Genomic DNA, 23942 nt, shown 5'->3' with positions numbered 1-23942 from the left:
CTCAGAGGTAGAATGCCCTTGGGTTCCATCCTCAGTCCCACAAAAAAAAAAGGACTGCGGCATAGCTCAGAGGTAAAAATGCCTCTGGGTTTAATCCCTGTGTCTCACACACACACATCAAAAGTGATGTTGATTACTGAAAAGATTGCAGGTCATTCTTCCCTTGATGTACAGATTTCAAAAAACAGAGGGACTCTCCCATTTCAGATAACCTAGAAGCCACCTTAGTTTACACAAGACAGATTAATTCAAGCAGTGTGTGTGTGTGTGTGTGTGTGTGTGTGTGTGTGTGTGTGTGTGGCCCAGGACCTCACTCATGCTAGACAAGCACTCTACTACTGAGAAGCACCCCCAGCCCTTTTTATTTCCAGACAGCTGTCCAGGCCTCAAACCTGGATCCCCCCTCAGCCTCCCAAGTGTCTGGGCTCACGGGTGTGCAGCACCGTGCCCAGCTTCCATTACTCTACCGTTTCATTCATCTCCACCAACCTAGAGTGCTGGTTATATCTGTAAAGTTAGGACTTTTCACTTAGGTACTTTCTATAGTTATGTCAAACTGTTGGTCCGCTGTTAGAGATATATCCCAGCGGCAGCCGGGCGTGGTGGTGCGCGCTTGTAGTCCCCGCGCTTGGGAGGCGGAGACAGGATCGCGCAGGGTCAAAGCCAGCCGCTGGCTTAAGAGACCCTGTTTCCAAATAAAAAGTATAAAATAGGTCTGGGAGTGTAGCCCGGAGGTAGAAGGGCTTCCAGGAACCCCAGTACTACCAAAAAAAAAAAAAAATATATATATATATATATATATATATATATATATATATATGCATGCCTGTAATCTCAGGTACTTGGGAGGCTGAGGCGGGGGATTGCAAGTTCAAGACCAGCCCGGGCAACTTAGCAAGACCCTGTCTCCAAGGGCTGGCTGTGAGGCTCTGTAGTCAAGGGCTTGCAAGGGCTTGTTTACTGTGAGGAGTCCTGGGTTCTCTTTCCTGGAGGGGAGGGAGGGAGAGGAGGAGGAAGACGAGGGGAGGGGAGGGGAGGGGCTGCAGTGTGTGGCTGAAACACTACATTTCTATGCTGTTTTTAAAGAACCTCAGTTGCATTCTGTATAGTACAGAGTGTTTCACCCTGCAGCAGAGCAGGCACAGTGGGCACGGGCTTCCCCGCAGCAGCCCGGCGCTGCCCGGCGCTTTACTCAGCAGCGCTGGGATCCTCCGAACGCCGGAGCCCTCTCCGCCTTCCCATTGTTCGCACGGAGCTGTCAACCTTCCCTGGAGACGGGGAGATTATTGTGCAGATGAGGAAGCAGAGGCTCAGAGGTGAGCTGCTTGCCAAGGATGCGCAGGAAGCGGAGGAGCCGAGGTTGAAGTTGTGTCTGTCTACCTCTGCAGCCCGTTTGCTCTGCTCTCCTCTAAGACCAACTTACTTCTTTTTGCTTCATAAGTATTATTGTTAATATTTTAAAAAGAAATACAGCCAAGAGTGGCATGTAATCCTGGCACTTGGGAGGCTAAGACAGGAGGATCGCTCATTCGAGGACAGCCTCAACAAGTAGTGAGACTCTCGTTAACCTAGCAAGACTCAGTTTCAAATTAAAAATAAAATCAGCTGAGCGTGGTGGTGCATGCTTGTAATCCCAGTACTTGGAGGGCTGAAAAAAAAGAGGATCGCAGGTTCAAAGACAGCCCTCTGCAACTTAGACCCTGTTTCAAAAATAAAGAATTAAAAGTAGGGCTGTGAGTGTACCTCAGAAATAGAATGTCCCTGGATTCAATCCCCAGTACTGCAAATATAAAAATAAAAAAAATAGAGCCAGTCATGGTGGAACACACTTATAATCCTAGTATTTGGAAGGCTGAGACAGGAGGATCACGTTTGAGGACAGCCTCATCAATTTAGTGAGGCTCTCAGCAACTTAGTGAGACCCTCTTTCCAAATAAGAAAAATTCAGTCTGGGGATGTACCTCAGAGGTTGAATGCCTCTGGGTGCAATTCCTAGTACCAGAAAGTAAAAAGGAGCTGGGAGTGTGGCTCCGAGGTAGAATGCCCCCGGGTCCCTAGCAGCGCGTGTGTTCTTGCTCACTCACCCCCCCCCACTCTGGACTCTACTGACCTTTGTTCTGACAGCCTCCAGAGTTTACTTTGCTCAGCTCGTCCCCACCACGGTCTCACGGTCTTGCTGGGGTTATTGGCAAAAGGCGCTTGCTTCCCCTGAGAGCGCCCAGCAAGAGGATGGCTTCACTTCCTGTTTGTCCTCTTTATGTTCCCTAAATAAATCTTTGTCAGATTTCTTAAGTTCTCAAGAGGCTTGCAGGCGAGGTTATTTTTTGAAATCAAAGAATCCCTGCCTCCCTGTAACAATCATTTTATAGAACATTCTCTGATTTTATCACCTTAAAAGGGGAATAGGAAGTTCAGAAAGAGCTCATAATGAGCAGGACTGCTTTGATCAAAAGTGGAGACTGAGTGTAGTCTGTTCCTCATTAGAAATCCTGTTTGAAGCCAGGCGTGGTGGCACAAGCTTGTAACCCCAGCAATTGGAAGGCTGAGACAGGAGGATCGCAGTTCGCGGCCAGCCTCAGCTACTTAGTGAGCCTCTCAGCAACTCAGCGAGGCCCTGTTTCAAAATAAAGAATAAGCCAGTTGTGGTGGCGCCCGCTTATAATCCCAGCATTTGGGAGGCTGAGACAGGAGGATTGCAGGCTTGCAGCCAGCCTCAGCTATTAGTGAGGCCAGAGTTGGGGCTGCCAAAAGCCTTCCCGTGGGTCTGTGGGGCGGACTGCGTGGCTGGTGGAGGCACTCGCACTCGGTGTGAACTCAGGCACATCACCAAGTTTCGAGATGAATTCGGTGCTGCAGAGCTTTCTTCTCTTCTCAAAGGGAGTGCTGAAACAATACGCGAGTTCTAACCCTGACCCTAACCTGTAGGTCTGATTTATCGTTTCCCAACCTCGCATGATTCCACCTGGCGAAGAGGAATCCTAAAAATAAAATGACGTGAGCTCTCCTCCGCTCATAAAGGGGGACTCTAAAAATAAAGCGAGGGGAGTCCTTCCGTGGAGTGGTTGCCCAGGTGGTCGGCCGGGATGCCGCCCTCCTTCCCAGCCTCCCTGTACAGAGCGCAGATGCGCCGCGGTCGCTATGGGAACCGGGCTGCCCTCCCCTGGTCGTGAGGCTCTACTTGGCTTCTGGAAACTGGACAGGGATAAGATGAGTCAATATCTTATGAGCAGTTTTTCTCCAAAGAGGCATTGAACAAAAAAACAAAACAAAAACCTGGGGTGAGCATCTAAATTGATCCGTGAATAATGCCTGCCTTTTAAACAGGCGTCAGTCACCCGGCGTGGTGGTGCTCACCTGCAATCTCAGTGCTTGGGAGGCCGGGACGGGAGGATCGCAGGTTCAGCCCTCTGCAGCTTAGTGAGGCCCTGTTTCAAAATAAAGAAGGAAAACAGGGCAGGGGGGTGTAGCTCGGAGATCAAAATGCCCTTGGGCTCCATCCCCAGACCCGCAAAAAAAATGAGAAATGTCACACATGCCGTAACGTGAGCCGTACAGATCTGTGCAGTTTAAAAACGATTACTCCTCCCGTCATTACAGCGAGGCGGCCATTCCTGGTGCGTGTCAGCATTTACAGTTGGTGTGTGTAAATGTACAGTCGGAGTTCGGTGTTTCTTTTTGTGGTACTGGGAGTAGAAACCCAGGGCCTTCTACCTCCAGTCTACACGCCCAGCCCTATTTTATTTTTTTATTTTGAAACAGGGTCTCAGTAAGTTTAGAAGGTCTCGTTAAATTGATGAGGCTGTCCTCAAACTTGTGATCCTCCTGTTTCAGCCTCCCAAGTGCCAGGGTAGGTTATCCGTGTGTGTGTGTGTGTGTGTGTGTGTGTGTGTGTGTGTGTGTTACTGGGGATCGAACCCAGGGGCTATTTCTGAGCTACACTTCTAGCCCTATTTTATTTTTTATTTGAAACAGAGCCTCACTGAACTGCTGAGGCTGGTGGTGAGTCTGTGATCTTTCTGTCTCAGCCTACCAAGTACTGGGATTAGAGGTGCGCAACTACACCAGGCTGTAGGTTATCCGTTGGTGCAAAACACACACACAGACACATGCCCAGGAGGGCGAGCGAGCGCGCGCGCTTTTGCATCCTTTTATTTTTACTAACAGTGAGTTGAAATTGGTACTTGGCAAAACTTGTTCTTGGGTAGGCTGAGGGTGAAGGCATCTTGGTCACAGGATCGGCTCTGAATCTTTTGCTTCTTGTCTTCAGTGGAGTGAGGAGAGCAGGGCGTGGGAAGGGAAGGGGTACCTCCTTTTGTCATGAGCAAGCGGGAGCTTGGAGCCTGGAGCTGGGCCGGGTGCGCCGTGGCGGGCCCGGGCTGGGGACGCTGAGCCCTGTGGGGGAAGGAGCGCGAGCGGCCGCGTGGGCCGCCGCTCCTTGAAGCCACATTCATTCAATGTTAGGGTTGCATGTGCCAGTCAAGGTGCTTTTATTTACGTATTTAGTTATTTGGTGGTACTCAGGGTTGAACCTGGGACATTGTACCACCAAGCTATAAACCCAGCCCTATTTTTTTTAATTTTGAAAGAGATGCTTATTAATAACTGAGGCTAATTTCAAATCTGTGATCTTCCTGCCTCAGCCTCCTATTTGCTGGAATTATGGCACCACCAAACTATCTTATTTAACTGTGTGTGTGTGTGTGTGTGTGTGTGTGTGTGTGTGTGTGTGTGTTACTGGGGATTGAACCAGGGACATTCTTCCTCTGCGCTCCACCCCCAGCCCTATTTTAATTTTGAAACAGGGTCTCACTAGGATGACGAGAGTCTCACTCCTTGCTGAGGCTGTCCTCGAACCTGCGATCCTCCTGTCTCAGCCTCCTATGTACTGGGATTATATGTGCGTGCCACCACATCCACCTTTTTTTAAACTTTTTTTGGGGGAAGGATAATGGGGATGGAACCCAGGGGCATTCTACCTCCAAGCTATACCCCTTGCCCTATTTTTTATTCTGTATTTTGAAACAGGGTCTCACTGAGCTGCAAAGGGCCTCGCTAAGTAGGGGGATCCGAGGTAAACCCAGATCCTCCGGTCTCAGCCTCCCAAATGCTGGGATGACAAGCGTGCGCCACCGCGCCCGGCTTCATTTAACATGTCTAACTCTCAGTTCCATGAGGAAAGGAAGTCATCAGCTCACAAGTGAGAGTGAACAACTGTGTCCTCTGCTCTGCTTCACTGCCTGCAGGGCCTGTGTCCTCTGCTCTCCGGTAGCCTGGGGCGGGGTTGTGCCCAGGGAGTGTGAAATAGGCTTTTCCATGGACTATGGTAGACTGAACTCTTCTTTTTTTCCCCCCCTAGCTGGAAGAAGAAAGATCTGTGCTCAATAATCAGTTGTTAGAAATGAAAAAGAGGTAGGTTTTATTTCTGTGTTTATCGGTGTGTGCGTGCGTGCGGGCGTGCGTGCGTGCGTGCGTGTGTAATAAGGGCAATTTCGGGACATACTGTGCATATAGCCTGTACAAGAAGCAGATGACCTTCCTCTAGTCAGTAAACATTGTCATAGTTTGGTACCCATAATTGACAATTTGTGGAATTCCGCTTATAGAAGTTTGAATGAGTTAAAATTTAAGCCATGTTCAGTTAAATTTATTTAAAAGTGTTTAAAGTCAGAGTATTTGGCAGGCGTGGTGACACATGCTTGTAATTCTGGTACCTGGGAGGCCGAGACGGCACTATATGGCAGGTTCGAGGCCAGCCTCAGCTACTTAGTGAGGCCCTTGGCAACTCAGTGAGACCCTGTTTCACAATAAAGGGGTGGATGAGGCGGGGAGTGTAGCTCTGAGGTAGAAAGGGAGCCCCTGGCTTCATCCCCAGTAACAGCAACAGCAAAAACATAATAGAATCTCATTTCCTCCTAGTTTCAGTAGCACAAAATACTGTAATTCTGCATCTAGTAATGTCTCCGCATATACTGATTTCAGTGATAAAAATGTTAATTTTTTCCAATAATAATAGTTAAACCATTTTTACTGCTTTTATTTATCTTCTAAAGAGTAGCTCAGTTACTTACATTTCCATGATGTTCACTGGGAGCCTGGGGTAACGGGCAGCACTTTTGAGTAAGGATGAGCACGGCCCGCAGAAACCACTCGTTCAGGAGCCCGGCCGCTCGTACGCCTGCTCTCTGAAATGTTCAGGCCGGGCGTGGTGGCGCACACCTGGAATCCCAGTACCTGGGAGGCTGAGGCAGGAGGATCGCAGGTTCACGGCCAGCCTTAGCTACTTAGTGAAGTCCTCTGCAACTTAGTGAGACCCTGTTTCAAAATAAAGAATAAAAAATAGGGGCTGGGGGTGTAATTCAGAGGTAGAATGCCCCTGGTTCCATCCCTAGTTGAGTTGGGCGTAGTGGTGCACTCTTGTAATCCCAGTACTTGGGAGGCTAAGATACGGTTGCAGGTTCCAGGACAGCCTCGGCAACATAATAAAGCCCTCTCTAACTTAATGAGACCCTGTTTTCAAAAAATAAATAAAATGGTGCTGGAAAATGTAGCTCGGAGATAGAATCCTCCTGGACTCAATCCTCAGTACTACAAAAAAGAAAAGAGAAGAAAAATCACACACCCAGGCATGGTGGAACACACCTGTAATCCCAGTACTTGGGAGGCTGAGTCAGGGGAATCACAAGTTCAGAGCCAGCCTCAGCAACTAAGCAAGGCTCTCAGCAATCTGGCAAGACCCTGTTTCAAAATAAAAAAGGAGCCAGGCGTGATGGCGCACACTTGTGATCTGAGCATTTGGGAGGCTGAGACAGGAGGATTCTGTTTGCAGACAGCCTCAGCTACTTAGTGAGGCCCTTTGCAATTCAGTGAGACCCGGTCTCAAAATAAGAATAAAAATTAGGCATGGGGGTGTAGCTCAGAGGTAGAATGCTCCATAAATAAATAAATAAATAAATAAATAAATAAATAAATAAATAAATAAATAAATAAATAAATAAAAAGGGCTGGCAGCCTCGGCCAGCTGGCCTTCTCTAGGGCCGTCAGCAGCGGTGGCCCGTCTGGGCGCCTCCGGTCGTGCCAGGGTGCGGGCGCTGCTCGGTCCCCGGGGACGGGAAATGTTTTTGTTTGTCTGGCAGCATCTTGCGTCGTCGGCAGTTACAGACGAACGCACAACACCTGGGCTCCCTGCAGAGAGGGCTGGCGTGGGACCCGCAGCGGGCCTGCTTATGTGGCCTTTCAGAAGTCACAAGCTCATCTGAACACAACCCAGTGGGAGATGGGGTGAGGCCGGCAGCTTAAAACGACTAACCAGAGCCCAGAGGGGCGGACACCTCAGTCAAACGCTCAGCTGTAGGCTTAAGACTCGGAGCTCTGGATTTTTGTTTTTATTTATTATTTATTTATTTATTTTTGTGGTACTGGGGATTGAGCCCAGGAGCATTCTCTCCAAGGCACACCCCTAGCCCTAATTTTTTAATTCTTTATTTTTAAAAGGTCTCACTGAGTTGCAGTGGGTCTCATTAGTTAGCTGAGGCTGGCCGTGAACCTGCGATCCCTCTGTCTCAGCCTCCCAAGGACTGGGATTACAAGGACGTGTCACCACACACACAGCTTTATTTTTATTTGGAAACAAGAGTCTCACTAGGTTGATGAGAGTCTCACTAATTGCTGAGGCTGGCCTCGAACCTGCTATCCTTCCATCTCAGTCTCCCAAGTACTGGGATTACATTACAAGCATGTGCCACCATGCCTGGCTCATTTAATCCTCCCCCCACAGTACTGGGGAAGGAATCTAGGGGCAGTCTGCCTCTGAGCTACATCCTCAGCCCAGTGTTTTAGTCTTTATTTTGAAGCAGTCTCACTGAGTTGCAGAGGGCCTCACTAAGTAGCTGAGGCTGGCCGCGAACCGTGATCCTCCTGCCTCAGCCTCCCGAGTGCTGGGATTCCAGCGTGCCCACCACGCCCGGCCTTTTTTTCCCCCTCTAAATGGTATTCTTCATAGTTCTTGATTATTATGTGATCTGAGCGCAATTCCAAGCCTTTTGAAATAGGGTTTTAGGCCTGTTGCTTTTCTGCTGGCTTAGGAAGTGGAGCAGATTCGGGACTGGCATCCCATCTCCTTGCCTCAGTATCTCTGCTCCTGTCTTATGTCTTGGTGTTTGTGAGAGCGTCTCTTTGAAAATCACTGCTAATTTTGATGAGCCAATGACAGTTTCTTTCTGGAAGTGGAACATGTTAAAGCCTGGATTCTCACATTTAGAACTGTTTGGGGCTTGTTTGTTAATTAACCCCCATGGAAAGTTGTTTCTATGTTCAAAACCTGAATGCAGATGTGCGTTGGCTAATGATGTAGGTCCTAAGTGCCTCCTGAGTATCACTTTGTTAAAGTATTCCTATGTGAAACTGTGTGTCTAATGACTAAGTATTACTGAGCATGGCTTACTAAAAGAACTTGATACCCTGGTAATATAAAAGCCTTGCAGTGACTTAGAAAGATTTTTGAGATGTAGTTGTTTACGGAGAACCGAGAGCTGAGTCAACAGTTTGATTTGGAAATGATCACGGAGCACACGCAGTCCAGGTAGTGTATCGCCACGTCACTCGGACAGTCGTGGTGTTGACATGCAGAATTTACTCCGAGAGGATGAAAGCCGTTATTGAGGAATTAGTGAAACCGGGCGTGGTGGCACACGCTGGTGATCCAGTACTTGGGAGGCTGAGACAGGAGGTCGCAGGTTTGCAGGTTCGCACCCAGCCTCAGCTACTTAGTGAGGCCCTTCAAAACTTAGATCCTGTTTCAAGACACACACACACACACACACACACACACACACACACACACACATAAATAATAGGTCTGGGAGTATAGCCTGGAGGTAGAAAGCCTCTGGGTTCCACTCCCAGTACCACCAAAAAATAAAAAATAAATAAATAAATAAATAAATAAATAAATAAATAGGGCTGGGGGTGTAGCTTGGAGGTAGAACGCCCTCTGGTTCCATCCCCAGTACTGCAAGAGAAAGGGGGGTGGGATTAGGAGCATTGAACAAAGCATGGTGGCTCATGCCTGTAATCCCAGTACTTGAGAGGCTGACACTGGAGGACCAGAGGTTCTTGGACAGCCTCAGCAACTCAGCAAGGCCCTCCAGCACTTAGTGAGACCCTGTTTCAAAATATAAAATAAAATGGATCTGGGGGTGTAGCTCAGGTAGAATGCCCCTGGGTTCCATCCTCAGTTTCACAAGAAAAGAGAAGAAAGAAAGGAATAGTAGCCTTGACTTGGCATGGTGGCTTACATCTATAATCCCAGGTAGCTGGGAAGCTGAGCAGGAGGATCACAAGTTCAAGGCCAGCCTGGGCAACCTAGCAAGACCCTGTTTCAAATAAAATAAAAAGGGCTGGGGATATAGTTTAGTGGTAGAGTGCTTGCCTAGTATGCAAAAAGCCTTGGGTTCAATCTTCAGGACTACAAAACAAACAAGCAAAGAAATTAATAGCATCCTCCTTTATTCATTGTGGGTTTTTTAATGTCTAGTAACATGTAGCAAAGGCTTTTCTCTGAACTAAAAAATGTAATCATTTAAGAAACTGGTCTCCACCAGGCAAGGTGGCTCACACTTGTAATCCCAGTACTTTGGAGGCTGAGACAGGAAGATCACAGGTTCAAGACCAGCCTCAGCAACTTAGCAAGACTGTTTCAAATAAAAAATAAAAAAGGGTGGGGGTGTAGCTGAGAGATAGAATACCCTTGGTTCAATCCCCAGTGCCACAATAAAATAAAATAAATTTAAAAAAAAAGAAAAAGAGCTGGGCATAGTGGCACATGCTTGTAATCCCCGCACTTGGGAGGCGGAGACAGGAGGATCGCGCAGGTTCGAAGCCAGCAGGTTCGAAGCCAGCCTCACTGGCTTAAGAGACCCTGTTTCCAAATAAAATATAAAATAGGTCTGGGAGTGTAGCCCAGAGGTAGAAGGGTTTCCAGGAACCCCAGTACCACCAAAAAAAGAGAGAGAGAGAGAGAGAGAGAGAGAGAGAGAGAGAGAGAGAGAGAGAGAAGAATGAAAGAAAAAGAAAACAGAAACTGGGCTTCAAGTCGGGCCGACCTCTTTCAGGTTCCCGGGTGTGTAGTGGACCTGCAGACCACCCTGACTGCCTGAAGGGGGGCGCTCCGCCCCTCTGTGGCTTCCCAGTAGCCGGGCGAGGGCTCAGCTGCCTCCTCCAGGCTCCTTATCCCAGCAGGGTCGCCAAAGCCTTGGCCGCGCGCGGGCGTTTGGGGCTGGAAGTGACCGTGCCAGTGTAGGGCCAGGACCCCGCGGGGCGGCGGGGCGGCCACGCAGCCTCCCCGCCCGGGTTGTAACTGTCTGACTGTCCGCGCCGCGCTGCTGACCGATGTTCACTCCGCCCCTCTCTTTTCCCTTTCCAACTCTTGCTTCCTTTGCTATATCTGTGTGTCTTTCATGGTAAGACTAAAGAAAGTCTATCCGCGTTATAATAAATAAATTTCATATATTTTTAGTAAACCAACCCGTTGTATATATTTTTTGGCTGCCTTTGTCCCTCTGTGTCTTGCTTTTGTTTTGTAAAATATACTCAGCAGTGTACACACACACACACACACACACACACACACACACACACAGCAAAGAACTTCAGTGCAAATTTAAGCAAAGAACTTCAGTGCAAATTTAGTTCTCCTTACTGTACTTGCATTTTCCTCCATGTTTCTAATATTTGGTTCTTGTTATCTTGCATTTTTAAAGCCTGCCCAGTAACACTTTAAGGTATTTCTTCATTACTGGAATTTATTTCTTCTGGTAGTAGTAAGAAAAGAATCTGAGTGAGACGTCCCTTGGGGGATGGGAAAGCGATCTCTGGCCCTACAGCCCTTTTCTCATATTGTGTATATCTTCTCCTCTTGACATTTCAGTAAAACCCAGCCATGCTCGCCAACATGGTTTAAATATACACAGTCTGCAACTAGGTTTTCAGCGATGTTGACATAAAGGGTTGAATTCAGCCCCTCTTGGTTTGCACCATGAAATTACGGCTTAGAATTGGCTCAAGGCCAGCAGTCGAGGCCTTTCACAAGACGGGCCATGGTCTCCTGTCCTGTCTTTGGGCAGATCTTCATGACCGTGCCTGCATTGGTGACTTACACAGGAAATGTCCTGCTGGCCATCTTCTTGGGAAACCGCCTGGCCAAGAGGTTGTGTCTCTCTATAACAATAAGCACAGAGTCTGGTTGGTGGCCCAGAGAGGGACATTTGTCCCTTTTGCTACTCACAGAGTGACTGTTTATCCCTCTCCAGCACCAAAAGCTGTGGGATCCTGGTCACCTAAACCCTGAGTATTGGAGAATCCACATGTGTCCCTAGTGTCCCACTAATGGCATATTTTAGTAAATAGAGAAAAATGTTTATGATTACATTTCTCTCTCTCTCTCCCTGGTACTAGAGATTGATGATCCCAGGGGCATTCTACCTCCAAGCTACAACCCCAGCCCTATTTTTAATTCTTTATTTTGTACAGGGTCTTGCTAAGTAGCTGAGGTTGGCCATGAACTTGCAGTCTTCCTGTCTCGGCCTCCCAAGTCCTGGGATTACAAGACTGTGCCACCACATCTGGCTTATTTTTAGTTTGCAGCTGGATCTCACCAGGTTGTTGAGAGTCTTACTGAGTTGCTGGGTCTGGTCTTGGACCCGTGACTCGAACCTCCTGTCTCAGCCTCGTAAGTACTGGGCTCTCAGGTGTGTGTCACCACACTCGGCTAGAGCACACTCTGCACATTTGAGTTGCATGTGTCAGTGAAGCTCTGAAAGGCAGCTTTGTGATGAACTGCCAAGTAAGTCCAGTCACAGCTTCAGGGACGGCCTCAGACTCACTCGCCACCAGCAACAAGTCCTTCCTCTCAAGCTGTTGTGTTTTAACCTAGCAAGGCCCCTTTCCTAGCAAGGAATTATTCACTTCATAATATAATATAATAACACTGACTCTTAATCCCTTTCAGTGTTTTTTTTAATTCAAGAAATTTCTAGAAGTCTCAGGTTCTTTTCTTACTACTTAGCATTCCGCAGTGAAGTGTCACCACACAACAGGATAATACAACACTCACGTTTTCATTGTCGCGTACAATTCCAATCTTCCATACCCCACGAGAACTCTGTAATTCGTGTGCCGGATATCTTGGGTCTCACTAACCAGACATACATCCCACCATTTCTAACCTGGGCCTCAGTTTCCTCTTCCTGCAGCTGGCTCCAAATCGAGCCATCACACTAAGCAGACACCGGCTACTGCTAACAGAACGAGCCGTTCAGCGTGTTGGACTTAGGACTCTCAGCCGAGACGGGGTCCCTGCAGCGGCAGGCCGTGCCCCGAGGGCCGCCCAGGACTCGACCCGGCTCTGCTTTCCCAACGTAATGTGCTAACACAAAGCATTTTCCCCTCTGTTTCACACGGCATATAATTTTTTAGGACTTTTTATTTTCAGCTAATTTTAGATTTCTAAGAAAACCGCAAAGGCAGTACAGCCAGGTCCCCACCGTCACCAGCTGCCCCTGACGTCAGCCTCTTACATGGTCATAGGGTGCGGGTCAGAGCCAAGAACCCACACAGGGGCTGGACCGTCAGCGGACTCCAAACTTCATCCCGCCTTCCCTAGTTTTCCATGATTTCTCATCCCGAGTCCAGGCTAGGAAGCCACGCGGCACTTAGGAACATCTCAGTCTCCTCCCGTCTGACCGCCCCTCCCGCGGTCTCGTCTCTCTTACCCCCTTCCCCAAGCGAGCAGAGCGCCCTTCACTCTGACTCCCTGTGCCTTGCCCTCTCTCGTTTCCCCACCCTTCCCTCTGCCTGCATCCTCAGGCAGGCTCTTCCCTCCCACGGAAGGCCTCGCCTGCCCTCTGCTGAGCCAGGCAGAGGACGCTCAGGGAAGGAGCTCTTAGACTCCCCTCCAGAACTTTCTAGGACCCTTCAGAATCTTCCCATTTCCATCCTACCCCCAAGGAACCATCTCCACACTTTTCACTCCAGCCTTTATGCAGCTCGGTGAACAACCGAGTGCTCTGTGCAGATCCAGAGGTTGAAAAGCCGTAGCCGTCCTTTGCTTTGGGTTGTATGACAACCTCTGCTACCGTTTTGGCCCACACGATCATCAGAGCACATTCTGGGAGCTTGGCAAAAGTGTGAACTGAAATTAGTGAGAACCAACCAATATGTCCAGCATAAACCTGCTCTGCATGACATCTGTATTAATTGCTTTGCATGTGTGTATTTTAATTGTCATTGCTTGGTAATAATTTATTCCAGAAATAACAAAATCGAACATGGGGGTCTATTTTGGTATAATTTTTTTGTTGGGGGGGTGCAACTTTTTTTTTTAATTCTACATCTTTCCAATTTATTAACTTGTCTCTTTAAATTCAAATGGATACAATGATAAGCAGGTTCTGGCATGTCTATGCATAGATAACCTTTTTCTCCCTGCGCAGTAAGTAAAATTTCAAATTTTGCCAGCCTAATCGTCTTAATCCCCTGTAAGACTTCCCTGTTATACTTTTTTTTTTCTTTTTTTACATCAACTAAATTCATTCGTGTGCTTGTTTCTAGAACAGCTGTTGACCGCTCTCTTCGGCTGATCTCCGGAACTTTTTTTTTAACTCTTTGGTCTTTTAGAGAATCCAAGTTCATCAAGGATTCAGATGAAGAGAAAGCCTCCTTGCAGAGATCCATCAGTGTCACCAGCGCTTTGCTCACAGAGAAGGACGCGGAGCTGGAAAAGCTGAGAAACGAGGTAGGGACGCCTGCCCGCCCCTCCGCCCGCCCGCCCCTCCGCCTCCCACCCCACCCCAGCCCGCCCCCCCCCTCCGCCCGCCCCTCCGCCTCCCACCCCAGCCCGACGCCATTGTCGCGCAGGTCTCGGTGCTCCGGGGAGAGAACGCCTCCGCCAAGTCCTTGCACTCGGTTGTGCAGACTCTGGAGTCCGACAAGGTAAAGCTCGAGCTGAAGGTGAAGAACCTGGAGCTTCAGCTCAAGGAAAACAAGAGGCAGCTCAGCAGCTCCGCAGGTAAGCCGCTGCTCCTCCTCCTCCTCCTCCTCCTCTTCCTCCTCCTCCCGCCCCTCCTCCCGTGCTTCTGGGAGCCTCTTAGGGACACATGCCCTTCCTGGGCCTCCCTGTGATCCTGTGTGTTGTCTCACACACGAGACGGTAAACCAGCGGCAGCCGTGGGGCCTGGAGGTGCTCCCTCAGTGAAAGTGCTCCCTCAGGGGCCTGGAGGTGCTCCTTGGGTGGCCTCTGTACAGGCAGCAGAGGTGACAGGTGACCAGCCTCTGAGAACACGGCAACCCCCCCAGGGATCCATCCAGGGACAGGAACTTACTGACTGTTCTCAGAGGCATATCAGGAAGTCCACACAGAAATGAGTTCCTAACGCTGCAATAATAAAGAAAAAAGATTCAAATGTTTTAACCCTCCTCTCCACTTTTGTTTTTTAAAATCTAAGGCAACACTGACACTCGGGCTGAAGAGGACGAACGAGTCCAGGAGAGTCAGGTATCGCTCGTTCCGAGGCCTTTCCTTGTCATGGGTGGGACCTTCCTGTGTTCAGACTCTAAGCAGCACTAGCTGGGCGTGGTGGCGCACACCTGCGGTCCCAGTGCTTGGGAGGCTAAGGCAGGCGGATCGCAGGTTGAAGTCAGCCTCAGCAGTTTAGCGAGGCCTTCAAACCTACCAAGACCCTTTCTAAAACACAAAGTAAACAGGGCTGGAGGTGTAGCTCAGAGGTAGAATGCTCCTGGGTGCAACCCCAAGTAACACACACGCACACCTGTAATTCCAGCCCTTGGGAGGCAGAAACAAGAGGATCGCTGCTTCCGAAGCCACCACAGCAACCTAGTGAGGCCTTTAGCAACCTAGTGAGGCCTTGTTTCAAAATGAAAAATAAAATAGGACTGAGTGTAGCCTGAAGCTAGAATGTCCCTGGGCTCAATCCCCAGTAAAATAATAATAATAATAATAATAATAATAATAATAATAATAATAATAGTAGTAGTAGTAGTAAAAATTCTTCTTCTGAATCATCTGTGTTCAGTTCCGAACCTGCCAAACGTTCCTCTGACTAGCATCAGATCTCGCAGAGATTTGTGTGTGTGTGTGTGTGTGTGGTACTGAGGGTGGAACCCAGGGGCTTTTCTACCTCTGGGCTATACTCCCAGGCCTATTTTTTATTTTATTTGGAAACAGGGTCTCACTAAGTAGCTGAGGCTGGCTTTGAACCTGGATCCTCCTGTCTCGGCCTCTCAAGCGTCGGGAATTACAAGCGTGCGCCACCATGCCTGGCTTGTCAGATTTTTATTTTTATTTATTTATTTATTTATTTATTTATTTATTTATTTATTTATTTATTTATTTTTTGGCGGGTCTGGGGATGGAACCGAGAGGCAATTGACCTCTGAGCCACACCTCCTGCCCTATTTTTATTCTTTATTTTGAAACAGGGTCTCACTGAGTTGCAGAGGGCCTCACTTAAGTAGTTGAGGCTGTCCAGAAACCGCGATCCTCCGTCTCAGCCTCCCGAATGCTGGGGTAACAAACGTGCGCCACCACGCCCGGCTGAGATTTTTAAATATATATATGATCAGAGTGCGTGGCCCCCGGCAGTCGGGAGGCTGAGGCGGGAGATGGCTTGAGCCCAGGAGCTTGAGAGTAGACTGAGCCCCGAAGTGAGACCCCATCTCAACCTAGGGAGTCCATCAGCCAGCGCTGGCGACGGTCCCTGTGACGGCTCGTGTGCGCTGGTGCACGTAAGTACTAGCAGACACCAGAAGCCATGCCGCGGTGCCCAGAGCCGCAGGCCCGTCCTAGCCCTCACCAGGCTGGCGAGGCCCCGCGTTCCAGCGGAGTGACCCGGCTGCCCTGGCCCTTCCTGTAGGGACGCCCGGCCGTCTGCGGTCAGAACTGTCTGCCTGTGCCCGGCTAACGCTGTTTTCTCTCCTGCTTTCCTCCCTGCTCGTCTGGCTCTGCTGCTGCCGCCGCCGCCGCCGCTGCCAACACTTTTCTTCCCATCAGCAAATGGTTCGTTCTGTTTCCTAACTTGTGTGCGTGTGCGTGTGCGTGTGTGTGTGCGCGCGCACGCGCGTGCGGTTGCTCACGATGCCCGTTGACTTGTGGCTTTTTCTTCTTGGAATGGAAACCCTCACAGGGATTTGCGTTTCCAAGCTGAGAAGAGCAGCGTGGGGTGGAAGTGGGCCCGCGGGGCTGCCCGCGGGGGCTGGCGTGGAGGGGACGTGATAAAAGATGGCGGTGGCTGTGCTTCATAACTTGCCCCAGAGGGAGAAAATGCCAAGTGTCTCTGTGTGGGTGTGGGTGTGCCAGTGGGGATCTCAGCTCTTTTTGTTTTAATTTTTACTTTGAAACAAGGTCTCTGTAGGTTGATGAGAGTCTCACTATTTGCTGAGGCTGGCCTTAAACCTGCCATCCTCCTGTCTCAGCCTCCCAAGTATTGGAATTACAAGTATTGGAATTACATACTTAGTTCAAATGTTTCTTTTTTTAATTAATTAATTTATTTTTTTGTGGGTCTGGGAATGGAACCCAGGGGCATTCTACCTCTGAGCTAAACTCCCTGCCCTATTTTTTATTCTTTATTTTGAAACAGAGTCTCACTGAGTTGCAGAGGGCCTCACTAAGTAGCTGAGGCTGTCCCCGAACCGCAATCCTCCTGTCTCAGCCTCCTGAGTTTTGGGATTACAAACCTGCGCCACCAAGCCTGGCTTGTTTTGTTTTGTGTTATGGTTTGGAATGAAAGATGTCACCATGGATTCTTGTTCTTGGCTAATTTAGGGGAAAAAAGCCAGAACTGCTGCTAACTTAAACAAGATTTTATTCTTACAGGCAGAACGGGGGAGGGGGCCAGAGCAAGGAAATCAGCACGTCAGTCAGATAGGGACGTGATGGAGTGTCTCAGGGGTGTGACACTGATGTGCTCAAGGATGCAGTCTTTTTATTGGGAAGCCATTATCCTGACCCTCCTACCCTCCTAGCCAGTAGTCTTCCTGGCCCATCAAGAAGCAGGTGCTGGCCCACCAGCTGTCTCTACTGGGCAGCCTTTTCTTTTCTTTGTCTTTTTTTTTTTTTTTTTTTTTGGTGGTACTGGGGTTCCTGGAAACCCTACCTCTGGGCTACACTCCCAGACCTATTTTTTATATATTTTTTAAGTTTGGAAATAGGGTCTCCTAAACCAGCGCGGCTGGCTTGGAACCTGCGCGATCCTCCCGTCTCCGCCTCCCCAGCGCGGGGATGACGAGCGTGCCCACCGCGCCCGGCTCTGTGCAGCCTTTTCTGTTGGCCATCTTTGTTCTTCCTCACAAGGACAGACGATCTGACATCACTGACCAAAGTTAATTGGCAAGGTCAGGGGGCTGCATGGAAGAAGCCTAAGTTAAAGACTTGTTTAAATAAAGCCTAAATAAAGACACGATGCCAGGCATGGTGGCGCAGAGGCTGGCTTCAGAGACCCTGTTTCCAAATCAAAATATAAAATAGGTCTGGGAATGTATCCCGGAGACAGAAGAGCTTCCGGGAACCTCAGTACCACCAAAAAAAAAAAAAAAAATTAATAATAATAATAAAGACACAAAACATAGCCTTTTAAAGTATGGCAGTTTTAGGCCAGGCGTGGTGGCGCACGCTTGTAATCCTCGCGCTCGGGGGGCGGAGACAGGAGGATCACGCAGGTTCGAAGCCAGCCGCAGTGGCATAAGAGATCCTGTTTCCAAAAATAAAAAAGTATAAAATAGGTCTGGGAGTGTAGCCCAGAGACAGAAGGGCTTCCAGCAACCCCAGTACCACCAAAAAAAAAAAAAGTATGGCAGTTTTAGAGCTATAACTATTTTGTGTTATTAATAATGGATACTGGATTAATACAGCTTGCTTTTCCATCTTTTAACTTTAGCCTAGACTTCTCTGCGAGCCAGCATGATTCCTTTCTAAGTGCAGTGTCTGTAAATTCAGCCGTCAGTGCTCAGCCGGGCTAACAGCCAGCTCTAGCTGACCAGGTCGAGCTTGGCCGCAGCTCTTGGCTGACGGCGTAGAGACAGGAGAGGGCTTCGTCGTCCTGCCAGAGCAGGACCGCGTGCTCTGCTGCCGCTGCTACTGTCCGCATCTGGAGTCAGTAAGGCTCAGTCCTCCCGCCACTTGGTTTTGGCTTTTTTGTTTTTTGGGGACGATACTGGAGATTGAACCCACAGGCATTCTACTTCATACCCCCAGCCCGATTTTATGTCTTATTTGGAAACAGGGTCTCACTAGGTTGCTGAGAACCTCACTAAGTTGCCAAGGCTGGTTTTGAACCTGTGGTCCTCCTGTCTCTGCCTCCCAACTACAGGGATTACAAGAGCACACCACCAAGCTTGGCTTCAAATGTTTCTTTAAAAAATATAATGTGCCAGGTGTGGTGGCACATGTTTGTAATCCCAGCATTCGGGAGGCTGAGACCAGAGGATCGTGGTTTGCGGACAGTCTCAGCTACTTAGCGAGGCCCTTTGCGACTCAATGAGACCCTGTTTCAAAATAAAGAATAAAAAATAGGGCTGGGGGTGTAGCTCAGAGGTCGAATGCCCCTGGGTTCCATCTCCAGGCCTGTAAAAAAAATATATATATATATATATATATAAATAAAATAAAATAAAATAAAAAATTGTGAGCCAGGCAAGATGCTACATGCTTGTAATTCCAATACTTGGGAGGATGAGACAGGAGGATTGCAGGTTTGCAGCCAGCCTCGGCTACTTACTCTTACTTAATGAGACCTTGCTTCAAAATAAAACAGGGTTGGGAGTGTAGCTCAGCTAGAACAAATTGGGTTCAATCTCCAGTATTACACACACACACACACACACACACACACACACACACACACACACACACAGAGTAAAGCCAGACATGATGGTGCACATTAGGAATTTGGGTACTTGGGACACTGTGACAGAAGAATCACAGGTTCAAGGTCAGCCTCAGCAACTTACCGAGTCTCTCTGTTTCAAATAAATAAAAAAGATCTGGAGGTGTAGCTCAGAAGTAAAATGCCTCTGGGTTCAACCTTCAGTACAATAAAAAAAATAAAATAGGTTATATGTGTAATATATATATATATATATATATATATATATATATATATATATAGTGTGTGTGTGTGTGGTACTGGGGTTCCTGGAAACCCTTCTACCTCTGGGTTACACTCCCAGACCTATTTTATATTTTTATTTGGAGACAGGGTCTCTTAAGCCAGCACCAAAAATCTAATTAATTAATTAATTAAATAAAATAGAATTCCTTGGTTTGAACAGACAAGAGCTTCCTCCCAATGTTATCTTGTCGTTCTTGGTGAGAGGCCCTCAGCCAGGACGCTCTTTCTGTGTGTGGGCCTGTGGCTCCTGGTCGCCGCTGTCGGCTCGTGGCAGGGTCCTCTGTGTACGAGAGCCTGCCCTCGCTCCGCAAGCTGCCGCTTCCCCGGAGGCGCAGTCCGTGACGGCCACCACCCCTCAGGAGAGTCTCCATGTAACTCAAACGTACAGAGCAGAAAACCCCCGAACTGGTTCCTGAGTTCAATGAAAAGGACGTTGTATGCATTTTGTAACATGGGGTGTGTGTGTGTGTGTGTGTGTGTGTGTGTGTGTGTGTGTGTGTGTGTAAATACTTTTTTTCATTTAAATCCTGCTCGTTGCCTGGGCTGCTGGCTCGCACTGTGGGGCCCTTTCCCAGCATCCACGCACCTCCTGACTTCTTCCCGCTCGGGCCTGTGCGCGCGCTGGACACCACACCCACTCACCGTTTTCTCTTTCTCTTTTAACACATCAGATTGATTTCCTAAATTCGGTAATAGTGGATCTTCAAAGAAAGAACCAAGACCTCAAGACGAAGGTGGAGATGATGTCGGAAGCGGCGCTGAATGGCAACGGGGAGGACCTGCACAGTTATGACAGGTAGCGCCAGCGGCGGCCGACGGCCGGCCAGGGGCGTGTGTGGCTCGAAGCTCTGCCTTTGTCCTCCCAGGACTCGGGAGGCTGAGGCAGGAGGATCGCGGGTTCACAGCCAGCCTCAGCCACTAGCACGGCCCTCCGCAGCTCAGTGAGACCTTGTTCAAAATAAAGTAGGGCCGGTGGTATAGCTCAGAGGTAGAATGCCCCGGGTTCTATCCCCAGCACCTATAAATAAATAAATAAATAAAGTCCTTGGGAGGTTGAGGCAGGAGGATCACAGATTTAAGGACAGCTTCAGCAAGTAGTGAGACTCTCAACATGACTAGACCTCGTTTCAAAATAAAAATAGGAAGCTGGGCATGGTAGTGCACGCTTGTAATCCCAGTACTTAGGAGGCTGAGACTGGAGGATCATGGTTTGCAGACAGCCTCAACTACTTAGTGAGGCCCTCTGCAACTTAGTGAGACCATGTTTCAAAATAAAGAATAAAAAATAGGGTAGGGGGTATAGCTTGGAGGTAGAATGACCCTGGGTTCAATCCCCACTACCGCTAAAATAAAATAAGATAGATAGAGATGCTGAGAAGTAGAATGCCCCTGGGTTCAATCCCTAGCGGCACAAAGGAATAAGAGGAAAGTTTACCTTTCCAGTAGCCGTCAAACAGAGGGAGCCAGGTGGAGTAGTATGTGCTTGTAATTCCAGTACTTGGGAGGCGGAGACAGGAGGATCATAGGTTCAAGGACAGCCTCAGCGATTTAGTGAGGCCTTGTTTCAAAATAAAATAGCCTGGCATGGTGCTGCTTGCTTACATTCCCGATACGTGGGAAGCTGAGACAGGAGGATGGCAGATTCCTGGCCATCCTCAGCATCTTGTGAGACCCTCCTCAACTTAGTGAGACTGTTTCCAATCAAATACAGAATAGTTCTGAGGGTGTAGCCCGGAGGTGGAATCTGAGTTCAATATCCAGTACTATACACATACACAAGATATAATTTCTTTGTGGTTACTTGGCCATAAGTAGATTTCCATAATTGTGGCAAAAGAGAGAGTACAAATGGAAACTTAATTGTGGAATGTTGTCAGGCGCAGTGGCACACGCTTGTAATCCCAGCATTCGGGAGGCTGAGACAGGAGGATCGCGGTTCACAGCCAGCCTCAGCTACTTAGTGAGGCCCTCCGCAACTCAGTGAGACCCTGTTTCAAAAAATAAAAGAATAAAAAGCAGGGCTGGGGGTGTGGCTCATAGGTAGAATGCCCCTGGGTTCCATCCCCAGTACTGCAAAATTTTTTAAAAAAAATTGTGGAATGTACAGGCTCCGCCATAATTCGTTCTTGCTTATGTTTAAAATGGGTTCCGCGCGCGCTTGCCCGGAGTTTCTTCCAGCCGAGTGTCTGACTCAGCCACTCACTCTTGTAGCGACGACCAAGAGAAACTGTCCAAGAAGAAGCCTCGCCTCTTCTGTGACATCTGTGACTGCTTCGACCTCCACGACACGGAGGACTGTCCCACCCAGACGCAGGTGTCCGACGACCCCCCCCACTCCGCGCACCGCGGCAGCCGCAGCGAGGAGCGGCCCTACTGTGAGATCTGCGAGATGTTCGGGCACTGGGCCACCAACTGCAACGACGACGAGACCTTCTGACCCTCGCCGCCCGCCCGCCCGCCCGCTGGGAGGAGCCGCCCAGCGGCCAGCAGGCTTCAGGAGATGCCCGTAGATCCCCCACCCCTGAACAAATCTAAGAAAGTATTTTGGTCTTCAACTATCCATCCTTTAGGTCTTCCCTTAGAAGTTAGAATAATAAATATTTAGGAGGTGCAATTTCACCCCTAATTTTGTTTTCCTGATTTTTCAGTTTTTAAGACACTGCACCAGAGGCTGTTACCTTTACTGTCCCTAGAGAAACCTCATAGAACCTACCCTTCTGATACCTTATTTAAGAATCTTTAAATTATGCCGTTACTTTTGTTATTTGCACTAAAATATTTCCGGGCTGCATTTGTATATTTAGGTGTTTGGATTAAGCTTTGACACTGGAATGAGTTACAAAAAAAAAAAATACCATTTTGCATTTTTCCTCTACTCATTTTTAAAGTATTTTATTCATAAAGACATATCTGAGCTCGGCTCGGCACGGTGGAGCACACCTGTATTCCCAGTACTTGGGAGGCTGAGACAGGAGGATCACAAGTACAAGGCCAGCAGCCTCAGCAACTTAGTGAGACCCTGTTTCCAAATAAAAGTTAAAATAGGGCTGAGGATGTAGCTCAGAGGTAAAAGGCCCCTGGGTTCAATCCCCAGTACTGCAAAAAAAAAAAAAAAAAGTAAAGTAAATAAAAATAAAAAGGGCTGGGGTATAACTGGGAAGGAGAATGCCCCTAGGTTCAATCCTCAGTACTTTAAAAACAAACAAACAAAAAAAGACCTGTGAGAGCTGTGTGCACTTCCTGTTTTCAGGAGTGCCTTTTTTATAGGCTGACAATACTTACTAGCGATCACGTGTGATTGGAGATCACAGAACAGGGAAAGGGAGGAACCCCAGCTGCTGGGGGACGTTTTATAATCCAGGCTGCACCCACTTACTTGACTGTGGTGTTTTCTTTATTGGTTTTACATAATTTCTGCTTCTATATATTATATGTATATATTTTTTAAAAATCTATATTTTGGGGAAAATATACACAAAGTGTCTTTCTTTTCCAATCTTTACCTTTATGAAAAGGAAAATGCCTGAAAACGATCGTCAGGATCACTGTGTGGCTTTGCAACTATCTTTTCTCTTTTTTCCATTCTGATTCTTTACCAGGTCTAACTAAAGAGCTGGAAGAATTTCCTCCAGTTTTTTTTTTCCCCTTCTCTAGCAGATATCCTGAGCAGCAAATTAATTAAGCCACTCTAAAAGCTTAAATTAACCAATCGGCAGTCTTCCTTTACAAGTTCTGTTGTTGTTCTATGTTTTTAGATGAATGTATGATGAGAAATTCAACATTAATAATTTTGGATTTTCTTATCACAAAATAAAAAACGAAGGACCTCAACTACCCGATAGCTTCTCAACCAGTCTGAATCAATTTACCTTCATTTGAATGTCTTCTAGGAAACGTAAAGTGTAATAAGGTGAATCTTGGATGCCACCTGTACAGTAAGAACGTCTATCACTGTATATACGCCTTTGATGTACCCCTCCGGATTATCAATTGTGACTATTAAAGCAATCCCGTTGAAGTTTTTAAAACATTCATAGGAATTGTTTCACAAACTGGAACCCCGTGAGGCAGTATTAAAATCGGAGCAAACCAGCACCCTGGCCTACTTTCATAAACGTTCTCTCCTTTATTTGCCAGTGTTAGTAAGTCCCGTTACCCTCAGGTGTGTCCCGCTGTTCGTCGTCCAATGAGAAAGCCCGATGGATCCAAATCACGGTTCATCGTCCAGTGAGAAAGCCCGATGGATCCAGTGAGTTCTTCCGTACCGGGGCCTCGCGCATGCCCACAGGGCTGTGCCTCGGCCGCGTGGCCGCCCCACGTGCGGTCTCTACCGCTGAGCTGTGGGCCGACAGCTGGGCCGGGTGCCGGCCGCCGCCGAGGTCGACGAAGCGGGAGACTGAAACGTGCATGCCTATGGAGGCCAGCTGAGTCACTGAGCGTTACCAAGATGAAGAGATTCAGACATTTGTAGGTTTTGGTCTCTGCAAGACACCTTCTTCACTAGCTCAGAGCAGGACTTGGCCTTCAGGTGAGGTGGTGGATCCTAGGAGCTGCGGGAAGCCGGGCGCGGCGCCGCACATTGTAATCCCACAGGAGGATCGCAGGTTTGAAGACAGCCCCGGCTACTTAACAAGGCTCTCAGCAATTTAGTGAGATCCGGCTTCAGAATTAAAAAAAAAAAAAAAAACCCAGTTCAGAGGTAGAATGCCCCTGTGATAGCCGGGCGTGGTGGCGCAGGTTCGAAGCCAGCCCCGCTGGCTT

General features: G+C 48.3%; 1 protein-coding gene across 7 annotated transcripts in view; it reads left to right on the top strand.

Annotated features, from left to right (window-relative positions):
* CLIP1 (CAP-Gly domain containing linker protein 1) overlaps positions 1-21618 on the top strand; it is a gene marked incomplete at both ends in the record, with an annotated part of 75685 nt that extends 54067 nt beyond the window's left edge. For 5 of the 7 annotated variants that reach the window (XM_080717485.1, XM_080717484.1, XM_080717481.1 and 2 more), the window contains 6 exons: positions 5357-5409; positions 13672-13789; positions 13912-14062; positions 14499-14548; positions 19853-19977; positions 21393-21618. In XM_080717485.1, coding sequence (XP_080573611.1) covers positions 5357-5409; positions 13672-13789; positions 13912-14062; positions 14499-14548; positions 19853-19977; positions 21393-21618 — 723 coding nt within the window. Of the gene's footprint in view, positions 1-5356; positions 5410-10462; positions 10497-13671; positions 13790-13911; positions 14063-14498; positions 14549-19852; positions 19978-21392 lie in introns of those variants that run through there. The other 2 variants (XM_080717486.1, XM_080717487.1) reach the window with 1 other exon arrangement.
* Between the last annotated feature and the right edge of the window lie 2324 nt (positions 21619-23942).

Source organism: Muscardinus avellanarius (assembly GCF_963383645.1).
Source record: "Muscardinus avellanarius genome assembly, chromosome: 21".
Taxonomy (NCBI): domain Eukaryota; kingdom Metazoa; phylum Chordata; class Mammalia; order Rodentia; family Gliridae; genus Muscardinus; species Muscardinus avellanarius.
Note: the sequence above shows the minus strand (reverse complement) of the source record. Positions and strands in the feature narration are given on the sequence as shown.